At 40.8% G+C, this 13,190-nt stretch overlaps 1 protein-coding gene across 1 annotated transcript in view; it reads left to right on the forward strand.

Moving 5' to 3' along the window:
- Positions 1 to 8,731, forward strand: part of STAP1 (signal transducing adaptor family member 1) — a 9,712-nt gene extending 981 nt beyond the window's left edge. The window contains exons 2-9 of the mRNA XM_010009015.1: positions 1,508 to 1,646; positions 4,050 to 4,121; positions 4,805 to 4,918; positions 5,587 to 5,643; positions 6,495 to 6,655; positions 7,273 to 7,401; positions 8,030 to 8,099; positions 8,621 to 8,731. Of these exons, the coding sequence (XP_010007317.1) occupies positions 1,508 to 1,646; positions 4,050 to 4,121; positions 4,805 to 4,918; positions 5,587 to 5,643; positions 6,495 to 6,655; positions 7,273 to 7,401; positions 8,030 to 8,099; positions 8,621 to 8,731 (853 nt within the window). The remainder of the gene's footprint in view (positions 1 to 1,507; positions 1,647 to 4,049; positions 4,122 to 4,804; positions 4,919 to 5,586; positions 5,644 to 6,494; positions 6,656 to 7,272; positions 7,402 to 8,029; positions 8,100 to 8,620) is intronic.
- Positions 8,732 to 13,190: the final 4,459 nt, after the last annotated feature.

Consider the following 13,190-nt stretch of genomic DNA (forward strand, 5'->3'; position numbering starts at 1 on the left):
ACACACACACCCCCCTCCCCCGCCTCCGCCCCTCAGGGTCTCTCGGCGCTGCCGGGGGGGGAGGCGGCGGTTGCAGCTCCTTGTTTCCAACGTGCCCGAGGAAGCCCCCAAGGAGCCCAACCTCGCCTCTAGGGAGCGCAGCGCCACCGCAGCCTGCAGCCTCCGCAAAAGGCGGCGCAAAAACACAGTTTTAAATTGTGGGTTGTTTTTTTTTACCACGCGCTGGCAAAACAACGGAGTAAAGGCTGACTTGTCATCTTCAGCTTCGCCAATGGAAGGCGCAGGCACCCACGTTCGTTTGCTGATAAACATCGCAGGAAAGCTAAGTCGGATTCTGACATTTAAAAGCCATCAGCAAGAGAGCGTGTACCGAAATCCGCAATTCAGGCAAAAACCTGAGAAAACGGCCCTGTGCCCAGCCATATTTAGAGACGACGTGGGGAATTTACTTCCATGTGTGGGGCTGAACCCCTCTTGTGCGAGAGCTGCTTAGCAGGTCCCTGATGTATCGCAGGTCACCTCACCGGGCTCCTTACGTACCATCCTACACTGCTGAGAAGCAGAAAAGGCAGACAAAGACCATGGCTTTTAAAATTATTACTAAATACGTCTGCTTTGCATTTAGAAGCAATGAGCATTGTAACTCCATGCAGGGGGGTTGGAACTAGATAACCTTAAAGGTCCGTCCAACCCCAGTTATTCCATGATTCTGTGAGTCTAAGTCTTGTCATTTCTGTTCTTTATGACACTAACGTGAAGGCCAGAAACTAAATGCAACATCATGGTGCTGTGAAACTGATGGAAATTTCACCCCTCATGTCATCAGGACCAACATTTTCTTCCTGAACTACCATCTTCTATCACAACTTCTGCCAAGGCTTTGGTATATTAGCACTTTTACAATTAAAATCAAAATCCTGCATGCACAGTGTTGTGCAAGTTGATTTATCCTTGCCAGTTATAAACAACCACAGGTACATTTATTTCCAATATTACTTTTAGAGTCCTTGTAATCCTCCTAGCCATTTGCTAAAGCAAGTTCCACTCTGATAGTCTTGTTAATCCAGGTTCCCAGTGAAAATTTCAGTACTATTTTGGAGGCAGCTGAGGGCAGCCCAGTGCTGCCAGCCATGAAAAGCAGGCTCTTCCATCATGACCTCCAGGAGATACCCATCACTGAAATGATGCCCTTTTGTACCAGCACGCCCACCATGTCAGTGTCTCCTCTCAAGATAATCGAGGAGATCCTTTCAATCCACCCAGTCTGGCTCCCCCCGTGATCACACACCAGGCAGAGTCCGCGACGTGCGCTGACCTGAAAGCAAGGACGGAACGGAGACTTCCTCCTCGAGGTGCTGCTTCTTCCCCCCTCTCACCAGGGTGAGTTTGCCTCTTGGCTGAGGCTTATACTGAGCAAACCGAGAACAACAGGAGAGGCAGAGAGGGGAAGAGAGCACAGCAACTGAAGATATTCAGATGATTTAACATCCTGCTGAGATTTCCAAAGGATGCTGAGGGGCACGAGGGAACAGCCTGAGGAAACTCCTCAGCCAGCTCCCCGGCGAATCTTCCAGGAGAGGCAGAGGATCACGGGCCTGCCTTTGTACTTCCAAGGTTACCTGTCTGTCCGGCACTCAAGCTGCCAGGTAAGGCAAGAATGCTGGGGAAATGAATGTGTTGCAATATTTATTCAAAGGCCTGGGGGGTGGATGGGGTGGGAAATGTTTCTTGCCACTGGTTGACACAAATGGTTGCACTGAAACAAAGTATTTAGTTATTTCTGTTCTTATTACTTGGGGGAGAGGGAAGTAAAATTAATTATGGATTGTAACCATCAATATCTCCAGGATCCCATTATAATTTACTACCTAGAGAAATGTGGGTTGAATTTGACTGATTTCATAGCTACCACCATGGTGAAAGTCAATGCAATTTTTTTTTTTACCAAGAGCAAACTTTGACATGGCATTATTGCTCTGATGCATCCTGTATTTACATGGTATCCATCCTGAAGTCTTCAGTGACATGCTACCTGAAGTGTATGTGAGATTCTCAACATCTTTTTTTTTTTTTTCTTATTAGTAAGGGCTGATAATTTAACATATGTGGACTAACTGGGAAAATAAGAATGATTTTGTTGGGTTTTTTTTTCTCAAGATAACTATTTAAGACACAAATCTGAAAACCCCTACATGCTTGTGTATGTTGTAATAGCATATATGTTCAGAGCATGTTCCTTATCAAGCTGATTGCCCTTTTTTAGCACTTGATAGACAATCCCTGTATTTAGGGCTACAAAGTCATTTTTACCCTACCTACACTCACACCTCTGTAGATGCAGGTGCCCAGAGAGAGTAAAGAAAATGAGTTACGCAGTGTTAGAGGTAGATATAATCAAAAGACCATGGTAGTTCAAAAACATAGGAACAACCAGGTACCACAGAAAAAAGGAACTCCAAGAAACAAAAAGTAGACTAATAATCTTACTATTGATTCTTCTGCAGCACTAGAAATTATTCAGTGCATTGCTTTGTTGTATCTAACAGGAGAACATCAGCAACTTTAATAAAGCTTCCTGTTACATTCCTTTATTTATGTAAAACCCTTTTCTCCCCCTGAACAATCTCTCCTTCTGAAATTCAGTAACTACTGCACTGGAATAGCAAAAAGTACCAGGGCAGAACAACATGCAACTGATCTGAAGAGACTTCTGTGGGACACATGAAACATACTGGCAATCTGAGAGACATATTATTGGCTGTGGAACAGTAACAAGTGCTCTGGTGCAACTACTGTTAGTACATTTCCATAGAGCAGAAAGCCCAGGTGCAGGTCAAAAATTCCCCATGACACCCAGCCCCACACCACAGCAAGCATTCACAGATTTCATAAACTTGGCAGGGACAGATGGGTCAACAAGAACAACCTTAAGGCAACATTGCAGTGCTCAGACATTGGGGTACAGAGGCTGAATGCTATAGAAATTTTACACTAGTACTTTGACAAAAACGACAAGAAAGACAAGTTAGGAGCTAGCAGGGTGAGAAGCCAGGATCATCTGCAAGATAATTTAGGGAATTTTGCTCACCCTAATTTGTATGACCTATCAGACTTCAGAAATTATTTCTTTTCTCAATTTCTGTGACGGTGTTTTAAACCCCTGCCTCAAAACAAATTAACAAACAAAAAACACTCAAAAAGCCCCCAAAAAACAAACAAACCCAAAACAACAAACACAAAACAGAGAAGTAAACTGAAAACTAAAATAAAATTTCTGTAGTTGCCTTCCCAAGACAATGTCCCATAATAACTATAGTTCTCAGGGTATCAGAGGCACACAAAACCAGGAAAAGCTTTCCCATCACTCAGGCATGACTGCATTAGGGAACAGCAAGGAGAGTCAGATAATCATATTTACCTTTGCACAGTGTTGATTTACAAACACTACTACAGGTAATTTAAAGACAAAGCATATAAAATACCACTTCAAAAACAGTAAGTCCAGTTAAGAGGTTAGAGTACTGTCAAGCTCCATAATCTCCTCCCTATAGTAAGTGAATTGGCAGGATCAAATTTCAGTGCAAGTAGGCGCTTCAAGAGAATGGTGTTCAGAAGATGGATTCTTTACACGTTTATCTCATCCTGTTCTCCACTTGAATGTCTTTGGGAGAGCAAGATTTTAAAGCAACATTTAAAATGTATTTTCTTTCCATTACGTACCCCCTTTAAATTGTTTTTACAAACTATTGACAAATGTCTAAAACATTTAAATTAGTTAAAAGTAAAGTTTTCTAGTTCCATGCCAGATTAGGATACTAGCGCAAAAAGCCTAGAGCTTATGTATCTTTTTGCCTATGAAGAATTATTTGTTTAACTTTTTTTGCATAAACTTTCTCCAAAATATATACTTGCTCTTTAATGATCTTTAAAACACTGAAAACTAAAATATAACACCACTGGGGGTTTTTTTAGCAATTCTTTCACTTTCAGCATTTTGTGGAAACAAAAACCAATCGTCTTCATAACTTACACTTCCTCCTTTCCAACAGGAATTTAAAGTGTATTGGACAGAACTTAGAGGAACTACGCTCTTTTTTTACGATTATAAGAAAACCCCAACAGTGAGTAATGAGCTACCTTTGTAACTACCCATCTGATTAAACGCATTGGTTATTTTCATCAAATAATACACATGTACCCCAGGCACCTCTCAGCACCCTTTCCTCTCTCATCTGCATAGTCAACAACAACAACAGAAAGTACTCAACATTGTAACAGAAAGGCCGAGACCAAAACAACCAGAGTGAAACAAACGAAAGTACATTAATTTGTCGCATCAAAACAAAGAAAGGACTTTTTTTGGCACCATTTTATTGCTCCATAATTTTACCAAGTGCCTTTTCCTCAGCTGTGGCACAAGGGTAAAATTATCATGGTGTGTACCATGACTTTCTTTTACGCAGCTGAGGAAAAAGTACTTGGTGTATTACTATGGTGTACTCTGGCTGAGGGTTTAGTTGGAGTCACAAAGCAAATATTCAGGGACGACTCATGCATTTAATCTGTTTGTGATTATGAAGATTAGGGTGGAAAAATCTAGAAGGTATGTTGTTAGTTGAGAAGAGCTTCTATAAGCAGAAGCAAAGAAGTGAGCTTCGGCACATTTGTCAGTTAAACGTAACACAACTTATAGAAAAAAAAAAAATCAATCTATTTTCTTCTAAACAAATTCCTTTGGGGAGCAGCTAGATTTTTGGTGAAAATTACAACTTGTGCTATTTCTCTTCCCCCCACCTCTCCTTAGTACTCACAGAAATTAGATATATCATCTTTGACCTCAGTGACCAGTGTTTATCCAGATGAAAATGGCTCTGCACACTTCATCCTGATGCTGTCAAATGGGGAACTAGAACTGAAGGTAAAAAGAGGAAAGCTGTGATTTCACTCCATACTTTACTCAATCTCCAACAGATATTCAGAGCTCCATTTTGTTGTGGGAGTAGAGTTGCCTTCTTGACATCTAAGTGTACAGCCTGCAGCCAGACAGCACTGAAGTGCAGTCAGGGAGGCAGGGCAAAGGAACCTAACAGCAGGGAAACTCCCCCTTAAGGCATTAGAAGTTTTTGCCAGGAGTATCTGGGAATATGAAATGAGCACAGAAGTGGGCAAGAGAAACCAGGAAGTACAACACTGACAGGCCCATGTCACCTGTAAAACCCAGAAGGGATTAAAATACCTGACCACCCCACAATTCAGAAGCCCTAGAGACTGTAGTGCTCAGGAATGGTGTAGAAGGTTTTGTACTTCAGACTCACCTATCTCCTTAGCTTGGCCTTATCCTTGGATGCACATAACCTTCTCCATTTACTCCAACAGAGCATATGATTTATTTTACCTTCCTCTCCCTCTAATTTATCATGGAGTAGTGGGGAAATGCAGGGTTTCTGGATGTGATGTAGCTTGGCAGGGAGCTCATTTCCAGGCATGCAACTTCTAAAATAGTAGAATTATTTGAAGCTTCCACATGAAATACCATACTTGTTGTTGCTGCGGTCGTTCTTATGCCATCATTTTCTGTTCTCTCAGGCTAATGACTGTGAATATGGGAAAGAATGGAAGGGTTTTATTCTCACTGTAACAAAGGTAGGGAAGAGTTTTATATCTCACTTAATGTTAAGAGTCTCTGTAATGGGCTTTTGACTTCATGCCAGAACTTGGCTTCCGCAAGCACAAAGCTTGCACACACTAAAATATTGTGGGGTTTTGTTGGTTTTGTTGCCGTTTTTTTTTTTCCTGAGAGCAAAATTCAGGCTGATTTAAAACCAGCTCACCTGCAGTACACACTCTGCCATGGTATCTAGTCAAACACAGTCAAGGAAGGAAAAGACTTAGAGCACAAGTCCACTCTCTGGAGCTGTGAAGAAGGGAGCCTGCTTTGAGAAGGAGAGGTCTCTAGGTCTTTATCATTAAATGGCCAAACTGCACACCTGAGAATCCCTCAGCCCTGTTTTATTCTACTATTCTTAGCTAAAAGCACTTTGAAAATAGCAAGACCCTCTTTGATAATGACCAGTGGAAAAATACATTTAAGTTTGTTCACAAGTTACTACATTGGCCTAGCTGAATCACTTAAAAAGCTGAGGATGGCTGAAATAGGTTAAATGACATTTACACAGCCTTTTGCAGTGTAAGCAACTGCAAAATATCACTGCAAATTCTTAAATAACTCCACTTCTGTCAATGCTTATTTCTTCTAAATCAGGACACAGGTATTCTTTCACTAGTCTAACAAAACACATGTACAGCATGTTATTCAAAGCAGATGCACATCCAAACCTTTCAGATTGTCACAGGTGCTTAAAACAAGCAGGTAAGAAAGATTTCTGCATAGCAGCTGCACTCAAGAGAGTAGCTGCGATACACACACAGGAATTACTGCTCACAGTGTTTGTCCACCCTTTCATTTTCTTTTCAATTACACTGTTCATTTTCAGCTGTCAGTCCCACCAGATGAGTCGTTACTACCTGAGCAACTTACAAGAATGCATGAAGTGCTAGAAAAGGAAAATAAAAGAAGGATTATGCCTAATGACTGTTCCAGCACATCCTTGAACAGGAAAAGCCCTCCCAGCAGTACACTGACCATTATGCCAGAGTAAGCTCTGAATGAACTATGCAAACCCCAACCTGACTAAAGAGCCTTCCCTTCTTACAAAATACTACTTCCATGCAGAGGTTCAAAATTCAGCTGTTGTACAAGGGTTGTATAATATTCAATGAAAAAAAATCTACCTTAAAGCCTTTATAGAGAAATCTTAAGGGGTAGATTACTCCTGTGGCTTTCCTACGGCACCTTTTGTTTTATGCCAAGTCCAGCATATTGCTATGCTTAAAAAACTTTTCAGAAGGCCACATGTTGTGCTGCTGTATCTGCGCTTCTGAGGAAATGCTGGTTACCATTAAGAAATTGAAGGTAAGTTCAGGATGCATTCTTTGCAAGGGTCCAGAAGGCATCCTACCTGTATGAAAGCTTCGCTTTCTCTCTGAGAATGCCAAAGCACTGCTGTCCTGAATTATGCTCCTACAGCAGCATTAATCAGCAAGAGTCCTTCACATGCCATGCCTCTTGAAAGCCACAGCTAATTACCCTGGATAAGCCTAGCACTGTGAAATGTTAGCCCAGTAGACCCTGTCTCTTCATGCAGGTCAGGGAGATGTGGTCTTGCCAGTGTAAGTCCCATTCACGCCGCTTCTCTCCTCCCTTCTGTGCAGGTGTTTCTATGCAGTGTCTCGGCAAGAAGCGATGGAGATGTTAGAAAAGAACCCTTCATGTGGGAATTTGATCCTGCGCCCTGGCAGCGACCGCAAGAACTATGCAATCACTATCCGACGTGAGCTGGAGTAGGTTGATTCCACAATATATGATCTCATCCTTAACTAGTATGCACTGGATTAAAAGCTCAATTCTTAATACCTGGAATTGACATAGGCCTTGCCTTCAGGCTATTTTGAGATAGGCAAATGAGGCAGCAGGGCTGGGTCTGAATCTGATTTCTTGGTTCTCTCCTACTCCAAACACAATTAGATTAAACAAAAAAGCAATAAAGATCAGTCATGATCAGCCAGGGTAAATGGGTTTTCCCTGTTTGCCATTAAACCCTACTTAGTTTAAGAAATCATCAAACAGAATTAAAATGGAATAAACTGTAGCCCTTTACAAAATAAGCAATGAAAAATGAAAGAGACAAATGCTTTCAAACAGCAACTTGGTGTAAAAACACATCACGTTCCAACTGAATTGCCATGTTTTAGCCTTTGCAGAGCTTAGAACAAGAGGCATCTGAAACATCAGGGATGACATTTGCAATTCTCTAAACTAAACCGGCAAAAAAGAAACCTTGCCACACACCTTCCGAAAGCTCTAGGGACATTACAAAGCACACTCATTGCTCCTGCAAGTTTGTAATGACAACAATGCATCAGGAAGTATTTCATTTTGGGCAGCATATCAACTTCCATTTTCTTGCAGTACCCCACGCCTAAAGCACTACAAAGTGACATCCAAAGGAACAAGTTACATTATTGAAGCGGATAAACGGGTAAGTGAGCAATTCCCACATTGAAGATTTTTAAGCAGGTGTAAGAAGTGTTCAAAATGCACTCCATGTAGCTTTGAGAAATAAATTTAACTTAGTTGAAGCATAAGCAAGGCTTTATGGATCCTGATATTTGTTTTAAAACAGTTTCCTCCTACTTTTCTCAAGACATGTTTACCTCATGGCCCAAGAAACATCCTATTGGTTTGAAAAAGCATCTGCTATTACACAATCTGCTGAAAAACCACAACAGTACAGAGTGATCTCTCTTTTGGTTGGTTTACTCATCTGATGGAAGAAGCTGTATGTTCAAGGATCAAAACCTTACCATAGATTGCAGAGCACTGCAATCCAAATGCTGGATGTAAATACAGCATCAGTTGTTTGAGAAACATTGCTATTGAAACCAGCCTGTCAGCATGTTTTTGAAAAGGTATTCTGAACACACATAGCATGTTTTATTTTGCTGGGCTTTTTATTTGTGGGGTTTCTTGGATTTTGTTTTTTTATTTGTTGTGACACAGGTGACACTCCCAAGCCTTCAGGATGTTGTCAATTACTTTGTGACCCAAACCCAAGGGAACCTGAAGCCATTTGTCCGACAGACATACAGTGCAGCCAGACCAATGTTCTAAAGCAAGCTGGCTGCTGAAGGCACACACAGGAATGGTCCTACTAAAAGAAGAGACACAAGCAAGCACAGGAACTCTGCACTTTTGAAGATAAAGAGAAGACATTCCCTGGGCTACTCTTTCTCAATCTCGAGAACAGCTGCGTTAGCCCTAAACTAAGAATGTGATGCAGCTTCTCCCAAAGAAGCTTCTGAAATTGAGGGAGGGCAAATAGCTCAATTCCTGTAAAAGATCAAATGTGGGAAAAGAAGAAAAGACAAGGGGAAAGAGAAGACACACTGGCCCTGCAAAATGTGATGGAAAAACACTGTATTGAAATTAGGCAGATAGTATTTGTGGACTCAGTACTGTCACTAGCTTACAGTGTAATAAACTCTTTGTATTAAAACCCCCATTTCTTGTCTACTCACTTGTAAGAGCAGCAGTGTAATTTATGACATGTCACAGACACAGCCGGCATGCCCCACTTCTGCTGGGGTAAAGAGTACTGCCAGAGAGGTGGAATACAGACCAAAAAGCAGAAAATACAAGTCTGGGTAACTTAAAGCAGGGATCCCTGGTTCTCTGCATTATTATGCAACCCTTACAGGACCCGGAAAATCCTGTGTGTTACCTGTTATGCAGTTGATGGAGGGCAGAAATTCCAGCGAACTGAGACACCTCCTGCCCAGCTGAACATTCCCACCCCTTCTACATGCCAGCAGGGGTGTTCCTCAGACCCTGCTGCGAGCTACTTCAGGAAACTGAACAAAAATCAGTTAGTGTCCCTGTTAACTAAGATCTCTGAACTACCTTCTTCAGGGGCTGAGACAAGCCCCAGTGAGTGCACATAAAGGACAAGACTGCACAACTGCTAACAAGGGGAGACAGCAGGACATGTGAAAATTGTTGTGAAACCCCACCAAGCCTTAGGCATAGCATCCATCATCTTGGAAATGGGGATCCAGCCTCCAAAACAAGCAGTTTAAGCAATCTGCAGTAAGATCCAAGTTTAATATCTTTAATCTTTAGCAGCTAAGTTCTGCCTGGCAGCTGGACCAAATAAAGTGCTTACAGGATGGGTACTCACTGCTGATAGCTCCAGAGCCTGGCTGTTTTCTTTAAAAAATCCCCAACCAAAAATAAGCACCTTTTCTCTGACAGTGGTGGGGGAGAATTGACACAGCTCAGCTGAAGACAGCTATGATTGAGGTACCGAAGCAGTTAGCACCTGCACACACGTCTGCTCTAGCTAGGGTTGCTTGTGTCCAGACCGAGACTGATCATCACATTCCTTTAATATCAGCTAGGAATTACAAATTAATTAGTATTTATTTCAAGGACTATGAAAGTCACTCAAGGCTTGGGAAGGTTATTTTAATTTCTAAATAATGGATTATGTGACCACATAAATGCGTGCCCACTCTACACAACATAACACAAGATGTTAGCACTTTCTTTTAATGAAAATACTGAAGATCACTTTGTGAAGAAGGTGCTGCTCAGTATCCATAAGCTTAGAGTTGCAGCTTTTCCTCAGTATGAAAATGAAACGTGTGTTGCTGCTGTAAGAAGTGGGAACTTTAAACTTCTTCACTGTATCTCACCTTTGCCATGCAATATGATTCATTCACTAGCAAGGCAGTTCTGCTGGGGTTATTGATGCTATAACTCATGACACCTTCAAACCTGAGCCTCAATAAGCTTTCTGCAGCGTGGGTAAACACCCATGCTAGTTACTTCACCAACCACACAAGCGACACCAAAATACACATTTACCAAAATAAACTCTCAAAGGCTATTTGGTCAAAACTTACTGACATCTGGACAAAGGTTTAGACTGCTACACTGTAGTGCAGCTGAGTGTGCTTTCGGTAATTGCAAAAGAGGAGATTATTCACAGGAATGGATAAACTTCTCAAGCGAACATGCCAGTTGCATTTGGCTGAAATTCAGTTATTTTTTTCAAATAACTGGCCTACAGCCACATTGTTTCAAAGACATAAGGTAAAATTAAGAACATTGCTTTACCTAAAACCTTGACTTATTTTTGATACAAGTCAGACACACAAACTCTCTGCCTAGCTCAAACCCACATTTTTTCAAGATGTGAGGTACCATGATGAGGTGACAGGGTTTGCATTCAGAGATCCAGCTGGTGCCAGAGTTGTTCTAGGTAGTCGGGTTTTTTTGTTTTGTTTTAAACAGACACTCACATATTCAACATATATAGGAAAAGTGGGGGGGGAAAAGCTGAAACTGTACTTTTTACTCCTTGGATAGGTAAAGTCCATTCAGATCTGCCAAAACAGTTTTGTTAACACTAGCATGATCTTCACACAGAATGCTCACTGCTCCGAGCATGAAAGAAACGTGGAGATTAACCACAGATGACAGATGAGCTGGGTGCTAAATGCCTTGTGCTTTGCATGCACAAATATTCTGGCAACTAGTAAGAATGCAAGAAACTAAGGGAAAGTTACTGTAAATATGTGCAAACTCTGTAAGAAAGCATTTGAGTGAGAAAGATGTTTGATACTGATATAAAACTATCACTGCAAGTGAACTGGCCTTTCAAAAGAATACCATGTGGAAGGAAAGCTATTCAAAGTGTTCAAAGACTATTCTTCATTGCTGCAGGGAGATGGCTAGCTCTAGCTGCTCTGCAGGAACAGAGCATCAAACAGTCCTAGATACACACACAAGCTTTCATTACAATGAAAAAAAAAAAAAGGTTCTCTGATTCCAGGTAGTACTATGAGCCTCTGCACTACTAGTACTGGTAGTGAAAACGTTGGAGATCTGGAAAACCAGCATCCTGGAATTCACTTGCCAGGTTTGAATTGAGCCCTTTTACTGTGATCATGCTGAGCACCTGCTGAGACTTTTGATAACAAGCAGCAACAGATTGAGAAATGGGGTGTATCAAACACAAATTCACACTGAATTTGCTCACTCCACTCTGCACAGCCTTCAATATATATACATTCATTCTCTGCATCAGCAATTCAGAAAGTTTTAAAACATGAAAAACAATTTTAATGAGCCACTTGACATGCAGTTCTTCCATACAAAGTCTTCCTTAGGTTATTACTTGCAAGGTTTTACCTAGGTTAACTTAGATCCATAATATTTTAGAGGCCTCCTAATTAGTATCTATATCCATTGTGCATTTCCAGCTTTTCAATCAAACTGTTTAACCATAGAACAGACATCCATCCAACAGAAAACCATACTAAGAGCAGTATAGAGATACAGCCGTGTCTGTAAATTCCCTGCCCCAATTCCTGCCAACCTTGACCTGGACTTTTTGGCAAGGGGCTCATAAAGCTTATGCATTGTCATGAATAAACGCCATTCCATTATAATTAATTATACCTGAAAATTTACTTTACACCCTGAGGACCATCAGATGGCATTCTAGCAAAGTACTGAGTCTTTGCTATTTTTACATGCTAATCTGATTTGAAAGCATAAGCATGATGTTAACATAATATTTAAGTACCGGAGCATACTTACTCAAAGTTTCTTTTGTTTCCTTGTTTCCATCTGTAAGAGGTGACAGCGTTCAACCTGACCTAAACCTTTAAGTGAACCTTAGCACTAATTTCTAATACTGCCACAGTGAAATACATTTTAGTTGTTATTTAGAAGTGAAAACCTACTGTCTGCTTGTGCCTTCTCTGCTTTCTAAATGTAGTCATATTTTCTCCTGTTTCAAAAAGGTTCTGTAAATAAGTTCTTTAAAAAAATGAAATAAGTTAGGTAGTTGAAAAAGCAGTATTATTAATCTGGAAAATTATATCTATAAACTAGACTGACTGTAAAACTATGTACACCTTCCAGAAGATTTACCACACGTACAACTAAATCCCAAATATTGGAATAATTGTGGTGATTCCAGCTATTCAGTTCCATACATCGTGGTGTTCAAGTTCCCAGCCTAATAGCTGTTATTCTTGATAACAAGTAACCAGGAAAGAAAAAAAGGAGAGGTAAAATTCCTGACTATTAGTATTCATTAAATGTGAATATATCCCTAAAGCTTAATAAATTATAATCAAGGATAAATGATTTAGCAACAGCTGCAGGAGAATCTGTGCAATCACAGTCTCTAAAGCGTAAACACATTACAAGATTTCCCAGTTCATAGGTTTTTATTCTAAACTCACTTGAGTCCATCATCATTGGGAGAAAAAAAGTACCAGCTCAACTGTCCAGTATTTAAATGATAGAGAAAATAAGGTGTCGCAGATATTTCTGTAACACAGCTCTGCCTCACCACAGCAGCAAGGCTAGTTCCTCATTATTTCCAATTAAGCAGATTCTTTATACTTAGGTATCCTAGCTAAGTAAATGATGACAAACCCTCAGTGTTCAGTGCAACTCAGACTTGTGCTGTGGACAGGTGTGCAGCATAACCATTTGCTATAAGGAAATGGTACCAAAAGGAGCAGCTGAAGAAACAGTGTTTGCTATTACA

The sequence above is a fragment of the Chaetura pelagica genome, unplaced genomic scaffold, assembly GCF_000747805.2.
Source record: "Chaetura pelagica isolate M959 unplaced genomic scaffold, ChaPel_1.0 scaffold221, whole genome shotgun sequence".
NCBI lineage: Eukaryota > Metazoa > Chordata > Aves > Apodiformes > Apodidae > Chaetura > Chaetura pelagica.